The sequence below is a fragment of the Artemia franciscana genome, chromosome 5 (assembly GCF_032884065.1).
Source record: "Artemia franciscana chromosome 5, ASM3288406v1, whole genome shotgun sequence".
NCBI classification, from domain to species: domain Eukaryota; kingdom Metazoa; phylum Arthropoda; class Branchiopoda; order Anostraca; family Artemiidae; genus Artemia; species Artemia franciscana.
The window spans coordinates 50,492,456-50,516,066 of record NC_088867.1 but is presented as its reverse complement, the minus strand read 5'-3'; the positions used below and the strand labels follow the sequence as shown (position 1 = coordinate 50,516,066).

Here is a 23,611-nt window from a genome sequence, read left to right as displayed (position 1 = left end):
TGTTTCCTTTGTCCACTCTTGTAATTACGGTATTTTTATCTTTTTTCAAATTTCAGAGGATTTTAATTTCCTCCTTTGATTGAGTTGTAAGCGACAATGACGGTTTATAATCAAGAATACTCTTTGCTATTTCTCCTCTTAGTAGGTCTGGATTTTCAACTTCACCATGAGAGCTTAAAATACCGGATTCCACACTCGTAATAATTTCTGATATATTTACGTGTGTCTGAGGCATTGTAAATTTAGGTCCTTTTGATAGAATACTTAGCTCCTAGGGTGTGAAAACCTTTGAGGATAGATTTTCCAAAGGAGAGCCAGGACAAAATCTAGGAAGGAAAATTCGTGTTTGTTTTAAAATATGTGTTAGAGTTTTGAAACTCTAACACACTTAAGTGAACTTAAGTTCACTTAAGAAGGTTAGATTTGTTGTTGTTTCTTCTTTGTTTCTTTTTTTTCTTTTTCCTCTTTCTTATTTTTTTGAGCACTGAGGACGACTTGGCGGAGGTCCTTGTCGAAATATTTGCTTGTTTTTCATATTTGCTACCGGCTGACAAAATCCTCGTTTTTCACCTATTTGATTTTTGTCTTTTCATTTATTATTTCTTTTCTTGTTTTCATACTTCAAAGGTCTTTAAGTTATAAGATTCGCCCATTATTAACACATAGTTTTTGTTATTGGGATGTATGCATACATTTTTGGGTGCGGGGTGGGGGGGGGGGGCAAATTTTATGCTGTGGGTTTATCAACGGGGGAATTTTGCATGGGGATGGAAGTTTCCAGGGAGTGAACTTGTCAGGGGAAATTATATTCTGGGAGAATTTGCCAGAATTCCTATACGAAATTATTTCCGTCTCAATTTTACGCCAGGAGTTGTTGAGAGTAATTGTCCGGGGTAAATTTTCACCTGTATTGAGTTCCCATGTGGAGGGGGTTTCTCCGTGGAGGTGGGGCGAGATTTCAGGGAATTTAAAAAACTATCAGAAATTAAATAAAAAAAACAAACAAGAAATTAACTGAAAGTTTTCAACTGAAAGTAAGGAGCAACATTAAAACTTAAAACGAACAGAAATTATTACGTATATGAAGGGGGCTGCCCCTCCTCAACACCTTGCTCTTTACGCCAAAGTTTGAATTTTATCCCAGTTCTTTAATAGTGACTCCTGAAACACAAGGGCCGTTTAATTAGAACAATAAGACGCTTTTTCAAAAGTACAAAAAAAACTTTAGCGTATAGAGTGAGTTGTTGAGGAGGGGGCAACCCCCTTCATATACGTAATAATTTCTGTTTGTTTTAAGTTTTAATGTCGCTTCTTACTTTCAGTTGAAAAAACTTATTTCTTTATTCAATTGAGCTTACAGAGTTACACCATTGACCCCCGAATTCCAATCAAAGAACCAATGACACCAGGGCTCCAACCCCTGACCTCAAAATTTCAGTTGATGACAACCCATGACAAAACCCTTCAGTTCAACTTTAACTTTCCATTTTCAAGTGAGAGTTCAATTAAGGCGGAATGTAAAGCGTGTGGAGTAGAGACATAGCACCGTACACCCTTACTGTAAATATACTGCAGCGCAGCAGGTTTAGGGTAGCTGGTGCGGAAGCCAGCTATTGCAAACTCCAGCGACAGTGTTTGAGCACTACACTTATTTGAACCATTAACAAAGCTGAAATATTTTAGCGAAGTAGATTCTTCTATTGCTGAACCTACCACAACAACAGAGAGAATCAGCATGTTTTTGGCAGATGTTATACATAAGGAACGCATTCTTTCGTAGCATGTTCGACAAGTCCCAGAACCTCATAACTCGATAACAGAGAATCCAAGTTGTCTGGAACCGTAGATAGACTTGACCTGGTCAAGAGGACATCATTAGGGTAGTAAATTAAACTGATCCAATCCAAAATTGAGTGTCTTGGTGCTCCCTGTCAACCGCGTAATCTCCAACAGTGTAAGATTATTTCCCCCGAACTCCGACCGGGTAGGAAAAGAGTTTGCGTGAAATACCCTCATTAATATATCGACAGCAGGGTCCTTTTACACTTCAAACAGATAGCTAGAGATGTTAGAGGTGACACATGCTGTGTCGTTCGATCACGTTACCATATTATAACGAAACCGCCAGTAGCAGTGAGGTGGCATTAGAGATTAACGAGTGGTAGCCTAATGGATACCATATCAAATAGCTGGTAGCCCCAAGGCATCCAGATATAAAAGCGGCACCAGCTGTGGTCCTACATGTAACAGAATGTATAACCCAATATTGATCGTCCTGGTCACAGCAATCGTTAGAGCATTGAACACAGGTTTGAACTTAGCATCCATCTTTAGCAAAAAGCAGAAATGTTTTTAGGGATGGGACATAAGGGCCATTTGCACCAAGCGCAGAAATTTTAGGTACGCAAAATTTGAAATAAATAATTCTAAAGGTATTTTCTATTGTTATTTGTATTTAAATAAAGCAGAGGGCACGGTTGGCAGTAGGTATAAGCGAATTGAATCCGAAATCTTCATTTTTCCTGTATCTTCATATAATTCTTTGAAAATAAAACTAGACTGAATTTCTTTAATTTTAGACAGGTTTAAATAAATTAAAAAAATTTTTAATGAATGAAAATTTTGTTAAAGTCTGACCTAAAAGTTTTTAGGACACAGGGGTGTGTGCTAGTCAAGATGTTTCCCTGTGTACAACTGAGGCCAGAGCACAGGCACAAAGTTGTTTGGTGAAATAGGATTTCGGGAAATCTTTAAAAATTGAGTAGTGCTGTTAATAAGTATATGGATAAGTTTGACTAATAATATTAATCTTAGGGTAACAAGTACTTCAATTTGGCCAAATGAAGAGACAAGTTTGAATGCTGCGTAGCTTGAACTCTGTTGCTGTTACCACAGTGGGTAGCCTTCTGGACCGATTAACATTCACTAGTGAGGAAAGAAAATTTGGTTGTCGATTACCTAAACCATTCGATAATACTATTAGTCCATGTTAGAATTGACTCTTAAGCGAAAGAGAACTATTGAACTCAAATGAACTTGAAATCGTGCTAAGCTTGTATTTTCAATGTTTTTTTTTCTTATAATCCGCCAAATCATTTTTTTTTGTCTGACCCGCGATAACCCTCTCATTGCCTACTATATATGATTTCAGGTATTCAGAATGCTGGTAAAAAGATTTCAGACATGGTTATTGAAGTAGTTTTTGACAAGGCGTTTCCAGACGGTACTTCGCTACGAGGTTGTACTCCCGGAAAAGGTTATCGGATGCCATCCTACGCTCTCATAGATATTAGCCATGGACACAGATTCTTCAGTAGTTTGGAAGGAAGAGAAACACAACCGGCATCCCATCCAATTGGTATAGACATGATTTTAGTCCTATTTTATAGAATTAAGAATTAATTTTGATCTTAATACAGCTCTGTTCCTTCTTGTTCTAACGTTCCATTTTCCTGGTCATTTTCTTTCCGTAATATCTTGCGTCTTTTGTACAATTTGTTTGTTTTTTTTTTGTGTTTTTTGTTTAAAATTTAGTTTGAACGAAATTTGTTTCAATTCCTGAAGGTATTTTTCCACTTTTTATCAAAGGGACTGTGGTCAGCGAAGTGAACTGTTGATTAATTTACTAATAGTGACTATAAGCATAGCAGAGATATATAAGGTCATCGTTAAGCACGTGCGGAGGAGGAGCCAAGGAAAAATGCGTGGCACATGGTGTCTCCCAAAACTCTCCAATGGAGAAGATAGGAACGCACACTAGTATAGATACTTTTGCTTTGGTCTAGACCAATATTGATCATGGTTGCTAAGATCTGTGTTTTTTTAATACCCCTTTTTAATTATCGTTTTTAATATTTGTTTTGCTTTAGGGCTGTCTATTGCGAAACCTGCCCGTAACAGAGCTTATGCCAATATACCGCCTCCAACGTCATTGATGGAGCAAGATAATAGGAAACAGAGCCGTGGATCTTTTCATAACAAGTTCGGTCCTTATGAGCAAGGATACCAAGAAACGGTGAGTTTTTTTCATTAAATATTTTTAGTTTTAATAATTCGTTTTTTATACATTCAGTATTTACACATTAAGTACACATTATTTTTAATTAAAAGTAATAATTTTATGCTTATTTTCTTTTGCAATATATTTTATACATTAATTATAAATTAAATATGTATTAAGTTTGTTTTTCAATCAAGAATTCTTATTCTTGTATTCAGAAGTGTAATTTTTTATGTATTTGATCAGAAAGTATCTTTGTTCCTTCTGTCGTTTTCTTGAAGCTCTTTTGTGGAAGAGGGAAGTTAAACCACTGAATATACCCTATACAACACTTTCAATATGTATTGCAATCTATACAATATAGATTGTATATCATATATATATATATATATATATATATATATATATATATATATATATATATATATATATATATATATATATATATATATATATATATATATATATATATATATATATATATATATATATATATATATATATATATATATATATATATAGTACAATCTATGTTGTGTATTTCTATGTATGTGTGTATGTATCAGTTTATTGCCCATCAAAATTTTAAAATAAAACACTGGTGGAGTATAAAGAAAGAAAAGGGAAAGAAACAAATAAATTTTGACAAATACAAACAAAACCAAAACAAAGAAGAACTGACGGGAAAAAAAAAATAAAATAAGGGCAATTATTTGTAAGACCAGACACATTATCAACGAAGGACAATTTCAAAGGTGCTTTCAGAAATAATCTGCCTCCGATATCTCTCATTTCTTTTTTGCACCACGGACGCTGGACTAGCAACTCCATACTGCGAGAATAGAGAATTGTTGTTAGTCCAGAGGCAGCCGTAGCAAATATTTCGCACACTTGTAGAAACCCCTTTGTATATCCATAATATCTGAAGCAGTAAGAACAGACCAAAATGGTGCAAGGGCGAGTAGATGTTGAACAGCAAATGCGTTATAAACACTAGCTAAGATACGGTGGTTAACTTTAACGTAACTAGTAAACCGTGCGCATTCCTAGATTTTCTGGTAGAAAATCTTTCAAAAGTTGACGGGTGGCGCAAAGATTTGACCCAATCGGAACACCCAGGTACTACAGTGTATATTGTGCTTTAATAGCATGTTCACCTTACTGAAAATTTGTCGGCCAATCTGAAAGGTGATTGAACACTAGGAACTAAATCTTACTCTCATTAAATCGAAGACCAATACGTTTATGCTCCCTATCGAGAATTCAAAACTTTTACTCAATTCCAAAGGCTGTTCTACTAATATCAACGATGTCATCTGCATAGTTAGCTAGCGAAATCTCCATACCTTCAAATATACATGTGTTAGAACATTCCGATGACAGTATTATTAAACAGGGGTGGAGAAGTAACAGCGCCCTGTCTAATATCCTTTTTTACTGGAATTGAAGGAGTGAGTTCCACCGTATCAGGTGAGATGGTGACCTCAACTCTGGCATTTGGTTTTTTATACATATCACGTATCGATTTGATGACAGAAATATTAACTCCACGCTTATAAGTAGTCAATTAGATATGCGGATGTTTGTCCGTATCGAAAGCACTAGATATATCTAACCCAGCAGAATATAATAACTCATTGTTTTCATGAGCATGTACAAGTAAATTAGCAATCAAATGATGAGCATGGTCGCGGCCTACTCCTTTCCTGAAAAGTTTTGTTGATGCGGGAGACTTCGGTACAGTTAGTTTTTAAGTTGTGCAGCTGACCGTCAGTAACACTATCAGGAACGTAACGGGCAATTCCATAATACACTAGAACTTTTAGCTGTAGTCTTAGCAATGAATTCTTTGATTTGATAGCATCAGCTACAGCAGCAGTTTCATTTTTATCACTTACGACGAGGTGAACCTTTATTGTATTCTCAAAATTCCTATATTCGTAATTCTGCAGATTTGGTTGAAAAACTTAGTAACACAAGTATTTCAGAAAACACAATAGTTAATAGTTTGACATTGTTTCCATGTATACAAATATAGATGTGACTATTTCTGAGGAATTATTAAAAAACAAAATACAAGAAAATTACCACTTTATCGAGGCTTCAGCGACGGGAATTGATTGTGAAGTTTTAATGACTCGGCTTAAAATTTGTAATAAGTTTTCTATGTATTTTCAATTTCGCGATTCTTTTTATCAGCAAAAAAATGGGTTACCCATGGGGGCACCTTTATCCGGGCTACTGGCAAATACTTATGTCGAGAAGCTTGAAAATTGGGCATTAAATTCTTATTTTTTAAAACATGTCTATTGGGGTCGTTATATGGATGACGTAATTTCACTTTGGAATTATGGGGAAGCTGAACTTCGGGGCTTCTTAGATCATCTTAACGCTTATGACCAGTTGCAACTTCCCTCATTGATCGTGCCCTGAATATTTGCTCCGATTCGTATATAAATGCAGAAATAAACTTTATCAGAGATATTCTTTTTGGTAATGGATACCCCATTCCTTTTGTCAATAAAATAATTAACCGTAGAATAAAAAGACATTCTTGTAAAATAGAAGAAGATATTTCACAATGTGAGACCACTGATAAGCCCTCAAATATTGACTATCTTCCGTATATCCCAAAAATCACAACAAAATAAAAAAATATTTGCACAAAAAATAATCTGTACGTAGTTTTTACTAATAATTTTAAAATCATTAATTTCTTAAATTCCGGTAAAGATAAGACCCCAGTTACTCGCCAAAGAGGGGTCTATCAAATACCCTGTGATTTTGGAAATTACTATGTCGGCAGGACCCATCAGAATCTAGAAAAACGGTTACAACAGCATAAAAAAGACATAGACAAGGCATTAATTTCAAATAGTTCCAACAACTCCTTTGATTCTGCTTTAGGTTGGTATATATTTAATAATCCGTCCCACACGATACTTTTTGAAAAATCTTCACTCATCAGTAATGATTTGGGGATAAAACAGGTGGTTCGAGAATCAATCGAGATTAATCTCAAAATAAATAATAATATTTCTTTGAACAGGGACTTAGGGGAATTAGTAGGAGAAAAATAAGTTTTGACCAGGAAAAAATTGGTACAGAAATAGTTTCTTCACCATCCGGACCGGAAAAAAAATGCTTAACAACATATCAAAAATCTAAATCTCTAACTCGATGCGAAATAGTTTTTTTTTTTTAATGTTTTTTTATTTATTTTCTCAAAAACCGGGAAAAAAATTAAAAACGTAAACTATAATGTTTTACACATCTTTTTAGATCAGCTTTTGGCTCTGAATTCATTTCTGATACTCATTTCGTTACCTGACCAAAAGAAAAATATTTATCAGCAAAAAAAAAAATGGGGGAAAAAACTGTGTCTTTGGGGAAAAAAACTCTTACCAGCGTTGTAGTCTATTTGGCTATGTAAACGAAAGGCTTAGAAAAAAAAAAGACTAAACAACAATAAACAGGAATGACGAAACACCTCAGCGCCAAACACCATGAGACAAGGTAGGTTCTAACTTAATGTGTTCAGAGAAAAGCTTTTATCTTATTTTTCAAATATATAAAAATTGCACATCATCAAAATATAGGAACTAGATTTTTCATCATCACAGTTAACTGTTATTCTTCTTCACTAAGTTCTTCTTCTTGAAACTTCGAATTGTTGCACGGGCTTCCCTTACAGGTACGGCTATAGTACACTCAAGTCCGTTTTTCTTACAGGTACACTTTTCACTATTACAGCCGTCAATACGACACGAGCATTATATAATTTTCAGCAGCTGAGACGGAGCGGCAGGGAGATCTGTTTTTATTGGCGCAAAAACTTCGTTATCCTGCAGTTTCCATCCCTGGCGTAAAGGGTCTATTGGGTTCCCGAGCCAGATTTGAACTTGGCAGTAGACACGTAGCGAGTGGTACTTCGCTGCTGCCTGAGTCGGTGGCAGTTCTTGTGGATGCACGAAAGTGGTGGCAGTGCTCACTTTTCTGTGAAAGATTAGCTTTCTGGCAGTGTCCAGGTTCGAAACATCAGGGCAACCGTACAGTATCAACAATGCTCGCTCTCCTGCTGCCACAATATCGTCAAGCGATGCGAGCTTGTCGCCAAATATAGCAGCGCTGTCCCTGAAACTCTTGTTGGAAAGTAGCAGCTGAACGGCTTTGCCCTTTCCTATTTCGTAAAGGTGAGAGGTTGTGTCACAACCCAGCACGGCATGACAGAACGGTATCAGATTGCTGACATCTGTTCCTAGCTTCTGCTTCATCTCACTAATATCCCAAGCTGAACTAGTACCGCCAAACTTAGCTTCAGGTGAGAAATATAAACGCCCGGAACGCGAATCTGATCGACTGATTAGAAGAACCAAGATGTCAGTATCATCAGCAACCACGATTGTGTCTGTAAGACTAGCAGCTTCTACGGCTTTTTCTACAATCAGAACGTCGGCGTCTCCTTCCGAGTGGAAAATTCGGAAACCAACGGCTTCCAAATGGTTGCCGAGCAGCTTCAGGAAACGTCCTTTGTTTGTCTTATATGAAAGAAACTCTTCTTTCTTCATGCAGAGGGTCATCTCTTCGGTGAAAAAGACTTGGCGGCCAACCATCCTTGCTTGACGTAAATGGGTAGCATCTTTGATTGCTGGACCACCTTCATATCCGTCAAACACAACGATCGCACTAGGGTACCTTGCTTGTACGTAATGGACGTATGAAGCAAAGATGACCTTGAAGGCTGACCCTACCTTCCATGGAACTCGATGTAGAAGAGAACCACCATCCAAGACGATGTTACACGCAGAAGCAGGTCTTGAGGGTGACTGAGTCTCAATCCTGCAAGCCAGAAAGATCGCTTTTGCAAGCTCTGGCTTATTTGCTTTTCTCATAAGGCCATTGCTTTCGAAAATAGAAGGAGGAATCGTACAAAGTTCGTAATTGAAGTATTCTTCTCGGAGGTCAGTTCGTTGGGCTACTATTATAAACCCCTGGAAAAGGAGCGCCGGATCTATGTGCGCTACCACAGAGGACCCCGCCTTTTTGGCATTCATTAGGGTCACTTGGTCTTTTTTCTTGAAGACTTGCTCCTTCAAGGTTTTTCCCGTCATCTTACTTAGAATCAACTTTCCAGCCACATCGGCCTCGTCAACATTAACATCTTGGGAAGAAGTTATGCCGTTGGCAATGTTTCTAAGCTGATTGTCACCTCTGAACGGAGAAGATTCTCCGAAGTATCCGACGAGCTTCTGGGTATCGTCGAAGTCACGCTCCTTTCTACTGGAACTCATGTCGTGGTGCTGCTCACTTGTCGAGTAACCAATTTTTGTCAAATTTTGCATCAAGAGGTTGATCTCCAGGCATGCTGGTCTTGACAGAACCCAAATGGCTCTCTGCTGTTCTGTCATCCCACCTCCAGTTGTAAGACCGCCCGATGTTTTCAGACTTCTCATATACTCCTGCTCGATGACAAGATCTGCCGAGAGCCCAGCCCAGCGTCGCTCTGATCTTCTAATGGTGTGACCTCCCTGTTCAAATGCTTTGAAGATTGGTGGGTGACTGGTTTGAAGCCTAGCCATCTCTTGCTGGTATATCCAGACCGACTTGACATAGAGGTTATGTCCAGATGCTGCTAGAAACGGAAGCATCTCTACTGCAGATTGTAGGTGCAAATCCCACAGGCCGAGTCTCTCGGCACGTATGAACTTAAGCAGTATCCCAACAATGTCAAGATACTGAAACCAGAGCTTCGCAGTTCTCTGAGTCAGCAGGTCTTGGCGTCTCTGCTTGAGAAAGTTTTCAAGTTGCTTGAGCTGGGGATCATGACTGAGATCTTCGGGTGGGAGGTATCCATCCAGTACGTTAGCGAAGACAGTAGACATGTCTAGAGACGTCAACGTCGCTTGCTCTTCTTCGAGGAGATGAGCATATATGGCCGAGCTCACGAGAATGTGAGCTCAAACAGCTCTAGAAATCGCTTTTCCGGAAAGAATGTGCGGCACTGCACCAGTTGCGTATACCAATTCCAGAACCTCTTTCAGACCAGAACCTTCCATGAGGTGTCCTATGCATCCAACGAAACTCATCATCAAATGAAAACCGCCTAACTTGAGAACAATACTACTCAGCTCATTCGTCGTGTCGGCCTTGAGGATCTTCATAGACTTTCACCAGAGCGGCTGGTCAAATGTGAGAACGGGTGTGAATCCGTAGGTTCTGCCTTGCGAAGCTACAAAGCGCAAGGTTGAGTAAAGGCAGGATTCGTTGCTAGACGGGAGGTCAATCATGGGCAAAAACAAGGCGCTTGCCTTGCTGCGAAGGTTTCCCGTTTCATGATGTATTTGGTTAGAGAAAACTGACTGCATGAATCCATTCCAGCTCGGCCTTGGGACATTCAGGAACCCGGTAGCTAACCAGAGCTGATCGAGTGAGGCATACGGGTCGTTGACATTTTTGCCAGGGATCTTCTCATATTGCACCTTTGAAAGCACTGTCTCACTTAAGCGGTAAGGGTAGATGGGAATTTTTCCTTTTTGGGCTACTTCATCTAATGAAACTTCAACTCTCGGAATGGGCGATCGGCTGTTAATGAGAGGAGGCGTAACTGTTGCTAGCAGAGCCATCCCATGGAAAGTGTTTCTTCCGTCCATCGTGCAAACATCGTGATCTGCATTATCAGCTACATGCTGCACAGCATGTGCGGAGGTAACTCCTGCAAGGCTAGATTCATCATGGACTGATGCACAGCGTTTAAATTTCTGGACTTCAGCATAGGAGGAGCAGAATCCATGGCTGTGTAAAGTGTCAATAAGAAATCTGGACTTGAAATGGTGATCCAGTTGCACTGCTAAGCCTAGTTGCAGTGGACAAATGAGGGCACGCGGGCGAGCTGCTTGAACGATGGAATTGCCAATGGCAAGCACTTTGAAGGAAATATCGGTTCCAACGAATATTTCATCTAAGAACACCATTAGGTTATCAGGTAGAGAGCCTTCCAGCTGTTCTCCAGAAGAAATCTGCTTTGCGGTCATATATGATTCCTTCTGTGCTGGCAGTCCTTTGATATCACTTTTGATAATCTTTGCTGCTGCTCTAATAAGCTTGATTTTCTCACTCTCTTCGTTATCGGTTTTGTCCAAGTAATAAAAATTCTGGAGTATCGCTGATGCTTTTTCTTTGAATGTCACCACGTCAGTCTTACCGTCAATAGTTGCAAATACTAGCTGGTCACTGAAATATTCCAGAAGCTTGCTCTTCAAGTACTTGTTACAGTACGGTTCAAGGTCTGTCCCATTCAAAAGCTCTCCCATTTTAACAACAAGTTCACTGACTGTATACTGTTCTTCGTCATTTTCTTCGAAAAAAGTAGCCAGCTTCAAAAACGCCTGATATCTTTCATCGTAACCTGGCCTCCCCCTTTTTGGACGTTTTTTATCTGGCTCAGTATCTTCGAGTATTCCAAAAAGTTCTTGCGTCGCAAATCTGGCTGGAAGGCTCTTATTTAATCGAAACATAGAAGAACAGGCTGCGTGATAAATGGCGTCAACTGCGTGCAGGTCTGACACTGCACATATTCGGCGGAAAACGTTATTTGACCAATCATCATCACGGCTTTTGCACACTGCCTTTATACTCTCTTCAAAGTCTTTAGTCCGAACCTTGTACCACTCGTGTCCTTTTCTGTGGGTAGTGTGGAGATTTATCCTTGTAGTACAGAAAAAGCAACACTCTTGGAAGTTGAAACTTGGAGTCCGTGATCGGAGTACCACTTTTTCTGCTTCCGTCTTTTCTTGCAAGGTTCGTCGTCTCTCATTCTCAATTTTCGACAGGTATATTTTGTTTGTGAAAGTCTTTCTGCAAGCAACATGGACTTGGTTCCTTGCCTCGACAGAGATGCTGGTACCTCTCGTTTTTCTAGCTTCTTTGATCGCCGTAGCTCCTTTTTCTGCCAGTACCGACGATTCTGAGGTGTGTATTGAACGTTCACAAAGGGGACATAAAACTGCGGTCTCAGCCATCTAAAAAAGAGAACTGGGAATAAGTGAGCTGTCGGTGAATGTTACAACGAAAACCCTCATTCTGAACCGAAAAATTCGTGCTCCTCTTCGAAAAATACCCCGTGATCGTGTGTCGCTTGATTTTTTTTTTTTTTTTTACTTCATACAAAAACAAAAACAAAACATAAAAAAGAATTAAATGATTAAACGTAATGTTTCTGTCCAATAAAAGAGCACAAAAACAATCGTTTCTTAAAAGGGAAACCATCAATAAATTACTTTTCTTTTCACGGTTCCTCATTCTCGGATTCTGGAAATATCTAAAAAATAGGCGCAAAAAACGTGAAAAAAAAGGGAATTTTGCAACGGGATGGAGATTTAGATTTTTGATATGTTGTAGAGCTCTCTTTTCTGAACACAGTGGTGCAGAAATAATTTCTGTACCGATTTTTTCCTGGTTCGACCATTTTTTTCCGTATCTTTCCCCTACTAAATACTCACTAAATTCTTTATGCTCAAATTTAATTAAAAATGATCTAACAAAATATTTTACTAAACTGATTTATAATAGTATTGAACCAGCTATGAAAAGGCCTTTGAGACAGGCTGCTAAAAAAGCAAGGTTGGCTCTGAGAAATTGCACTTAATCACTTTGTTCTCTTTAGTTTGAATGAATTTATATTCTCACTTCATTCTTTTTGTCAGTCCTGGTTGAACTTCGTTGAAGTAAGGATGCTAGGGCTGTTTTAAAAAAAAAGTTTTTAGAAAATATTATTTAGTTTTAATTCTCACAATTTAATGTAAGTTTATTTATATATGCATATTTTCTCTCTTGTTTTCGTACTGTGGTGAAGACGGCCCTTTGACATAGGGCCGAAATATTCACAGAACTGATTTCCACTGTCTTGAAAAGATTTTCCCTATTGTTTCTACTTTGTATTTGTTTGGTATCTTTTCCCGGTCTAAGCCCAGTTATCGCCGTCTTCGAGTCACCACACAAGTTATCAGTATAAGTTTTTTGGTCCTTGGAGTCGTTCAGCTCTTTAGGTTAGTTCTTTAATGTAATGGCAGCAGTTATTTGCAGCTTTCTGTCGGTTACTTGGGTGATTCGTGCAGTTTGCATAATTCCACAATAATTTCTTTGCTTTTATTAACGAATCAGTGCTAAAAAAAAGTCCTCACCAGTTTCCGCAATATCAGCGTGAACATTTACCCACTGCCCAGGCACGGTATAAAAAGTTTAAGACTGGAGAGTATGGCTATATTTGTATGGCTATATCTAGGATTAATTTTTAAGGAGAGACTATGATTTTTTGAGGGGTGTGATAAAAAAAAACTTCACAGAACATATTAAAATCATCTATATGTATTTTTGTTGCCATTTTATCTTGTGAGTAAAATTGAACTCACCAGATCAAAGTCCTCACCAGTTTCCGCAATATCAGCGTGAACATTTACCCACTGCCAAGACACGGTATGAAAAGTTTAAGACTGGAGAGTATACAAGCTGCAGGCTCCGCATTGTATGTAACAAACAAACATACAACAGGTATCCCAATTAATCAGAAAGAAGGTTGAATAGCCGTGCAGAGATCACCGGGAGCAAGGGAAGCGTCGAGACCTGCTCACCTGTCCCCTGCAAATTAAGACTACTTAAAACCGGCAGGTATCTATACAGCGCTTCCGGCGGGTTCTCTTTTCTCTTCTGCTTGCTCCCAAACCTTCCACTCGGCACTGTCGACGCACCTTAAGAATTGTCGACGCACCTTGGTTGAAATCGTTCCAGAAATTATATAAGGGCGTAAGACAAACTCAATCAATCATGACTGTAAACATGATCGTAAACATAATCTAAAAATTATCCAAATTATAAGTGAATGTCTTGAATCAGGTTAAATTTGACCCGTAGCAAAATAATATGAAATAACAGACTAAATTATGTACGCTCACTGAAATAATTGGAGTTCAAACCACCGAATTAATTTAAGTTTAAAATCTAAAAAGATGTTTTCACTCTTAATCTAGGACAAGTTGAACCACAGCAAAATATTATGAAATAACAACTGACACTTAATTAATAGATGTCCAAAGCATCCAATAAATCCAAAAAGGTGTTCTCGCTCTGAAGACGAAATGAAGACTGATTTTATATTTCACCACCATTAAACCATCAATATGTTTATATTGTATAGAATTAATACAATGTATTTTGCAATCTGTACAATCCTATCAACTTTTGCAAAATAATACTTTGGTGGTTTGCCAAGAGAAATCTTATTTTTCTTTGGTTTCGTACATAGAAAAATTAAATGTAAGGGATTTCCTCTCTAGTTCTTTTCTAGCACTAGCTGTAAAGCTAATGCTAAATAAAAAAAAAATGAAAATTATATTAAATTAAAAATGGAAAGTTAAATTAAACGCAAATAGCTTCTTCTCTAGATCATCTCTAGCATTAGCGTCAGAGCTAATGCTAAATTGAAAAATTAACAATTAGATTGGATTAGAATTTAAATTAAATGTAACTAGGTTCTTCTTTAGATCTTCTCTAGCTTTAGCTGCAGAGCTAATGCTAGATTGAAAAATTAACAATCAAATTAGATTAAAATTAAATGTTAGTACGTTCTTATCTAGGTCCTCTCTAGCATTAGATGCAGAATTAATGCTAAACTGACAAATTAGCAATTAAATTAGGTTAAAATTAAATGTAAGTAGGTTCTTCTCTAGGTCCTCTCTAGCATTAGCTGCAAAGTTAATGCCAAAGTGAAAAATTAACAATTAAATTGGATTGAAATGTAAATTAGATGTAACTAGGTTCTTCTCTAGATCCTCTCTAGCATTAGCTGCAGAGCTAATGCTAAATTGAAAAATTAACAGTCAGATTAGATTAAAATTTAAATTAAATATAACTAGGTTCTTCTCTAGATCTTCTCTAGCTTTAGCTGCAGAGCTAATGCTAAATTGAAAAATGGAAATGAAAATTAGATTAAACGAAAAATTCAAAGCTAAATTAAGCGGAAGTAGTTGCTTCTCTAGATTTTATCAAGAACTAGCTGCAGAGCTAATCTAAACTGAAAAGTTAAAATTAAATTAAATAGAAAATAAAATTAAATGTAACTAGTTTCATCTCTAGATCTTCTCTAGCGCTAGCTGCTAGCATTAGCTTCCCAAGATAGAATTATCTGCAATCTATTTAAGAACAAACCATGGGATTTGGTATCAGAAATTTTTTAAACACCCTGAGGAAAGCTTTTCAATTGACATAGATTTGGAAATGGTAAATTTTATCAGGATTCAATTCAACAGTAATTTGTTATCGAGCAAACAGTTTTTATGGCACTTGGTATTAACCAAGTGAAATATCCCAAGTGAAAAAAAATTTTTTTTTGGGAAATTCGAAAAAAATAGAAAAAGTGAAGTATTTTTAACTTACGAATGGTTGATCAGATCTTAATGAAATTTGATGTTTGGAAGGATATCGTGTCTCAGAGCTCTTATTTTAAATCCCGACCGGATCTGGTGACATTGGGGGGGGAGAGTTGGGACGGGAAACCTAAAATCTTGGAAAACACTTAGAATGGAGGGATCGGGATGAAACTTGGTGGGAAAAATAAGCACAAGTCCTAGATACATGATTGACATAACCGGAACGGATCCACTCTCTTTGGGATAGTTTGGGGGGGGGGGTAATTCTGAAAAATTAGAAAAAATGAGGCATTTTTAACTTACGAACGGGTGATCGGATCTCAACGAAATTTGATATTTAGAAGTATGTCGTGTCTCAAAACCCTTATTTTAAATCCCGACTGGATCTGGTGACGTTGGGGGGAGTTTGGGGGGGGACCAAAAATCATGGAAAACGCTTAGAGTGGAGGGATCGGAATGAAACTTGGTGGGAAAAATAAGCAGAAGTCTTAGATACGTGATTGACATAACTGGAACGGATCCGCTCTATTTTGGGTAATTGGGGGGGGGGGTAATTCTGAAAAATTAGAAAAAATGACTCGGATCTTCATGAAACTTCATATTTGGAAGGACCTCGTAACTCAGATCTCTTATTTTAAATCTCAACCGGATCCAGCGTCATTGGGGGGGGGGCGGAAATATTAGAAAATACGCGGAGAGATCAGGATGAAACTGGATGGGAAGAATAAAAACAAGTCTAAGATAAGTGACTGACATAACCGGATCCGCTCACTTTGGTGGAGTTGGGGGGGGGAATTCGGAAAAATGAGGTATTTGTAACTTACGAACAGGCGATTAGATCTTAATGATATTTGATATTTAGAAGGATCTTTTGCTTTAAAGCTCTTATTTTAAAATCGGAGCAGATCCTGTGACATTCGGGGGAGTTAGAGGGGGAAACCGGAATTTTTGGAAAACATGAAAATTGGGATATTTTTATCTTACGAATAGGTGATCGGATTAGTGAAACTTAGTGAAACTTGGATTAGTGAAACTTAGTGAAACTTGATATATAGGAAGATCTTATGTCTCAGATGCTCGATTTTCGACTCGAATTGGACCCGGGGACATAGGGGGCTGTAGGAGGGAAACAGAAATCTTGGAAAACGCCGAGTGGAGATATCGGGATGAAACTTGATAGGAAGAATAAGCACAAGCTCTAGATACGTGATTGACATAATTGGAACAGATCCGTTCTCTATGGAGGAGCTGAGGGGTATTAATTTGGAAAAATTAGAAAAATTGAGGTATTTTTAACTTAAGAACGGGTGACCGGATCTTAATGAAATTTGATATTTAGAAAGAATTCATGTCTTAGAGCTCTTATTTCAAATCCCAACCATATCTGTTGACATTGGGGGGAATTGGAGGGGACATCGGAAATCTCGGAAAACACTTAGAGTGGAGGAATCGGGATGAAGCTTGGTGGATAGAATAAGCAAATGTCATAGATACGTGATTGACGTAACCGTACTGGATTCACTCTCTTTGGGGGAGTTGGGGGGAGGGGTTCAGTGCCTTGGCGAGTATGGTGCTTCTGGACGTGCTAGGACGATGAAAATTGGTAGGCGTGTCAGGGAGCTGCACAAATTGACTTGATAAAGTTGTTTTCCCAGATTCGACCATCTGGGGGGCTAAAGGGAGAGGAAAAATTTGAAAAAAATAAGGTATTTATAACTTACGAGTGGGTGATCGGATCTTAAGGAATTTTGATATTTAGAAGGACATCGTGACTCAGAGCTCTTATTTTAAATCCCGACCGGCATTAAGCCTCTGATTTTCCTTTTAAATCAATCTATTGATTCTTAGAATTTTGTTAGAGCTCATACCATATGAGCTCTTGGATCTTAGCTCTTCTGGCCTCGTCACATGTGCCATATGAGCTCTTAGCTCTTGTTTTTTTTTAGAATTTGGAGAAAGAACCTGAAACTCAAACATGATGTCACATCGAAATAAGATATACACTTTTAAAGTTTCTATTAGTGACAGTTGATAGAACATGTTAATACCCCATAATATTAGTAAAAAACGGGATAGAGAATTAATAAACCCCTATATAAATCGAGAAATTCATTTATTAATGTCTACAGCTTTTAAAATTGAAGCTATGATGGAAATTCCTGGCTTTTCTGTAGCCTGGAATTACAGGCTAAAGTAATTCCAACGTTCTAGCTTCATAGTAATTTTACAGTATTCCAGTGGTTAGCTAATCACAACTTCTTTGGTAGGGATTCCCATACAAAGGTGCCTTAAATTGCTAGCTTATACTTATATAAGAAAACTTTTATATATTAATGTCTACCAATGTCGATTGTCAATAGTGTTGACAATTGGTCTGATCAGTGTCAATTGACACTCATTCGAAAATAGTAAATCCAATCTGGATTTCTTTATTAGGAAACAATTAATTTTTGAAAGAGCATGAAACTTGAACATGATGTCAATTCGAAATAAAATATATACCCTTTAAGTCGCTATCACTGACAATTGATACTACGAACATGCTAATACCCCTTAGTATTAGTTAAAAGCGGGATAGAGAATTAATAAAACCCTATATAAAATATAGAAATTCATTTATTTATGTCTACAGCTTTTAAAATTTGAGGCTCTCATTGAAATTCCTGGCTTTCCTGTAGCCTGGAATTACAGACTGTAGTAATTTCAGCGTTCTAGAGTCATAATAATTCCACAATAATCTAGTGTTTAGCTTATCACGACATGTTTGGTCGTGGATTCCCATACAAAGGGACCTGAAATAGCTAGTTTAGTCTCATACAAGAAATTTTTTTTTTATATTAATGTCAACCAATATCGGTTGTCAATAATGTTGACAATTGGTCTGATCAGTATCAATTGACACTCATTCAAAAATAGTAAATCCAATAGTAAATCCATTTCTTAGGAAACAAATAATTTCTTGAGAATTTTGAAAAAGCACGTGAAACTTAAACATGATGTCAATTCGAAATAAAATATATACCCTTTAAGTCGCTATCACTGACAATTGATACTACGAACATGCTAACACCACTTAGTATTAGTTAAAAGCGGGATAGAGAATTAATAAACCCCTATATAAAATCTAGAAATTCATTTATTAATGTCTACAGCTTTTAAAATTTGAAGCTTTGATGGAAATTCCTAGCTTTCCTGTAGCCTAGAATTATAGGCTGTAGTAATTTCAGCGATCTAGTATCACAGTAATTCCACAATAATCCAGTGTTTAGCTAATCACGACTTGTTTGGTAGGGATTCCCATACAGGAGGGCCTGAAATAGCTAATTTAGTCTTATATAAAAAACTTTTTTTATATTAATGTCAACCAATGTCGATTGTCAATAATGTTGACAATTGGTCAGACCAATGTCAGTTGACACTCATTCGAAAAAAGTTAATCCAATCTAGGTTTATTTGTTAGGAAACAAACAATTTTTTGAGAATTTTGAAAAAGCACCTGAAACTCAAACATGATGTCTAATCGAAATAAAATATACACTCTTGAAGTCGCTATCACTGACAATTGTTACTATGAACATGCTATTACCCTTAGTATTAGTAAAAAGTGGGATAGAGAATTAATGAACACCTATAAAAAATCTAGAAATTCATTTATTAATGTCTACAACTTTTGAAATTTGAAGCTATGATGGAAATTTCTGGCTTTTCTGTAGCCTGGAATTATAGGCTATAGTAATTCCAGCATTCTAGCGTCATAGCAATTCTACAGTATTCCAGTGTTTAGGTAATCACAACTTCTTTGGTAGGGATTTCCATGCACGGGTGCCTGAAATAGCTAGTTTAGTCTTAAATAAGAAAACCTTTTTTATCCTAATGTCAACCAATGTCGATTGTCAATAATGTTGACAATTGGTCTGATCAATGTCAATTAACACTCATTTGAAAACAGTAAATCCAATCTGGACTTATTTGTTAGGATACAAACAATTTTTTGAGAATTTTGAAAAAGCACGTTAAACTCAAACATGATAAAAATAAAATGTACACCCTTGAAGTTGCTATCACTGACAATTGACACTATGAAGATATTAAATAAAAAAACAAGTTTTTTTTAACTGAAAGTAAGGAGTGACATTAAAACTTAAAACGAACAGAAATTACTTCGTATATGAAAGAGGCTGCTTCCTCATCAACGCCCCACTCTTTACGCTAAAGTTATTTACTGTTTTAAAAAGAAGAATTGAGAGAAAGAGTCAAACTTTAGCGTAAAGAGCGGGGCGTTGATGAGGAAGCAGCCTCTTTCATATACGAAGTAATTTCTGTTCGTTTTAAGTTTTAATGTCGCTCCTTACTTTCAGTTAAAAAAACTTGTTTTTTTTATTTAATTTCTGAACGTTTTTGAATCAATGCATGTTTTGATTTTGGCTCTCCGCAGAGGAATAATTAAAACGAAATTTGTATTTTTTTTTTTTTTTTTGGCTAAATGGCTTTCTCATAATTTTGATCGAATGATTTTGAAAAAAAGAGCGGGGGAGGAAGCCTAGTTGCCCTCCGATTTTTTGGTTAATTAAAAAGGCAACTAGAACTTCTAATTTTTTACGAATATTTTAATTAGTAAAAGATTTACGTAACTTATAAATTAGCTTACGCAAAGAACTTTTGTACTCTCATATTTTTATTACATATATGAGGAGGTTCGCCCCCTTGTCAGATCCTCGCTCTTTACACTAAAGCTTAAATTTTGTCCCAATTCATTAAGAATGACCCCAGAATCACAAAAGCCGTAGAATAAATAGTTGAAATTACTAAAAATACTTTAGCGTAAAGAGCGGGGTATTAGGAGGAGGTGAGCCCCTCAAATGGGTAGTAATTTCTGTTTGTTTTAAGTTTTAATGCTGTTCCTTACTTCCAGCTGAAAAAACTTTTTCATATTTATTTTTTCATTGTTTTTTTTTAATAATGCTAGTAAATCCTGCGCTCCCTTCATGGAGATTTTCTTCCCCCATGACAAATTATCGATGGAAAGTTCCCCCAGCATATCCCCCTCTTCTCAACCCCTCCCCCAACCAAAAAAATCCTCCTGAAAACGCCTGTACACTTCCCAATAACCATTACTATATGTAAGCATTGGTCAAAGTTTGTAACTTGTTGCCCCTCCCATGGGGACTGTGGGGGAGTAAGTCGTCCCCAAAGACATAGTTATAAGGTTTTTCGACTACGCTGAATAAAATGGCTATCTCAGAATCTTGATCCGTTGACTTTGGGAAAATAATTAGCGTGGGAGGGGGCCTAGGTGTCCTCCAATTTTTTTGGTCACTTAAAAAGGGCACTAGAACTTTTTATTTCCGTTAGAATGAGCCCTCTTGCAACATTCTAGGACAACTGGGTCGATACGATCACCCCTGGGAAAAAAAAAAACAAAAAAAAACAAATAAACACGCATCCGTGATCTGCCTTCTGGCAAAAAATACAAAATTCCACATTTTTGTAGATAGGAGCTTGAAACTTCTACAGTAGGGTTCTCTGATACGCTGAATCTGATGGTGTGATTTTCGTTAAGATTCTAGTACTTCTAAGGGGCGTTTCCCCCTATTTTCTAAAATAACGCAAATTTTCTCAGGCTCGTAACTTTTGATGGGTAAGACTAAAATTGATGAAACTTATATATTTAAAATCAGCATTAAAATGCGATTCTTTCGATGTAGGTATTGGTATCAAAATTCCATTTTTTAGAGTTTTGGTTACTATTGAGTCGGGTCGCTCCTTACTACAGTTCGTTACCACGAACTGTTTGATTAATACCCTGTAGTATTATAGGGATAAAGTGGGATTATGAGTTGATAAACCACTCTATAAACCCCAGAAATCCAGCTATTAATGTCTACAGTTTTTAGAGTTTGAAGCTTTGATGGTAGTTCTTGGCTATTGTTTAGCCTTAACACTCCCATGATAGCTAAACCTTGGACGCGTCAACAACACCACGAATTATCGTTTTAGAGCTACGAAGAGGCTGTTTCATTAGTTCGGGCTTGTTTCGTAGAGGTTGTGCCAAAATAAGTGAATTTAAGCCATATGAAAACATCACAAAATGTTTAATTTTTCTACCTAAAAAATTACTGAAGTACAGAAAGTAGCTTTAAACAAACATGCAAAAATCAGATATTATTTCTGTTTTCAGTAAAAAAAAAAATCTAAAAAATAGATGTTCTAGGGCTATAATAAAAAAATAACGTTGAGATTGCTAGAACATGTTTTTTGGAGAAAGGATGACAGATTGTCGAAGATCATCCTTTTTGACCATACATATAGGGCCAATGAGAAGCAGGTTGGACCCAAATGGGATGGGAACCGGTTCTAAGAAAGGATTTAGAAGAAATTGGAACTTCTTGGGAGGGCGTAAAGAGGGAAGCTCTAAATAGATTGACATGGAGGAGGAATGTACGGAGCTGTGTTGGCCTCGGGTGCTGCTGCAAATTGTTAGTAGCAGCAGTATCTTTATGCACAAAATGAGATAGATTGTTGTATTGCAATATCCTCGTAACCCCTACAATTCAAAATAAAAGCACATTAAATTTGCACTAAATTCCTTTTTTTTTCTGAGAATAGAAATTGAAGGAAAATGTTCTGCCACCAGTGTCTTTTTTTCCAGCAATTCCTTCATGAAACCTACACTTTTTTTTCGTCGTTCCTAAGAACGACGTCGTCCGATTCATTAAATAGGAGAAAAAAAAATTCAGCTATCAATCAGCAACAAGTTAAATTTGTTGCCAAGTCAAAACTTAGTTCTTTTCCAAAGTATAACGTGTCAATATAATTTATTTCGATGAGAATCCAAGCCGCCTGAGTTCTAAACTTTCACCGAATCCCAGCCAAGAAAAATTCTATTGTTTTTTTTTCATGTTGCTCTATTGTAACCATTTACTTCTATTAAACCACATGTATCCAAGGACGTGTATTAACTATTTTATTTGAACTGTCCATTAATTATTTAGTAAGATAACAATTTTGCAAAACAAACTGATGACTGTATTTTTAATCAGAGGCATAACCACAATGAATTTATTTTTTGTTCGTTGGGCAGTCACAAGGGTAGGGATAACCGCGTTAGTGAGTTGGATAGCTACTTCTCGAGAGACTCATTTCTGGTTATTATGAATTGTAAAAAAAAAGGCCAAGTCAAAGGATCTTTGAGGAGATGGGGTCCCTATAACCCTACACCCCTGGCTATTTCAGTACTTATGAGTATGGTTTTCTTATTATGCATTAATTTAATATATACGTATTACCTGCGTAGGAAATTTTCAATAAGTATTATTCCCTGACTTTATATGCCGTTTATTGCGTCTCTTTTGGAGGGGGTGGGGGGCTATCAAAAGGAAGTATTGCAAAACAAACATAGGTAGAAGGATTCATTTTGAATATCAGCCAGTTCTGGATAGTCTCCTCTATAGCTCGTCTAAACCCGTTGGAGATAAAACGGTCGTGCAGCTTAAGCTAAAAAGTGATTTTTTGGGGGGTTTGTGGGAGTTTAAACATCCAGTTAAGAATTTTGGTAATGAGATATCGATTGGAAATGTCAGAAAATGTATTTCCCTGTACTTTGGCCTTATTTAGGTGAAAATTGATGTTTTGCGGTGACAAATGGTTGAAAACAGGGCATTGCTATAGCGCCATCTATCTAATTACTAAAAAGTTATCTATATATTTTCATTTTCCTTCAATGATCCCTCTCCCGATAGTTTACGACCACTACATTAATGCGACCATCCCAGTCGTATTAATAAAACAGTTATTTTCCTTGTTTTTTTTTTTATGGTGGAGGGACTCTCGTCCTCCAGTCTAGAGTTTTCGACACCGGTAATTCCAGTGGTGGATTTTGTATTTCAATTTGAAGCTCAGTTTTCTGAAATTTCAGCCTGTTTTCTTGAAATTTTTATAGATTTCTCCTCTATAGATAACTGCAAATTACCCTTCTGTTGAATTTAAGTGAGGATTAATGTTTTCAAAATAATGTCACGTGAGGAATATTTGTCGTTAGACGGTTCCTTAAAAAACACCTTTTTTAATTTTGTCTAATATGGACCGTGACTCGCTCTTTACTAGGTTTCAGTTACTGTTGCAACCATTTAAAAAAAAATGATTGTATTTCCTGTTAAAATTGGTGAAGATTCAGGTTAATCAGTAATAGCAA

The 23,611-nt window shown here is 36.9% G+C and overlaps 1 protein-coding gene across 1 annotated transcript in view; it reads left to right on the top strand.

The window, feature by feature from the left end:
* LOC136027554 (5'-3' exoribonuclease 1-like) overlaps nucleotides 1–23,611 on the top strand; it is a 153,157-nt gene that overhangs the window by 85,586 nt on the left and 43,960 nt on the right. Inside the window, exons 17-18 of the mRNA XM_065704922.1 lie at nucleotides 3,152–3,358; nucleotides 3,870–4,015. Of these exons, the coding sequence (XP_065560994.1) occupies nucleotides 3,152–3,358; nucleotides 3,870–4,015 (353 nt within the window). The remainder of the gene's footprint in view (nucleotides 1–3,151; nucleotides 3,359–3,869; nucleotides 4,016–23,611) is intronic.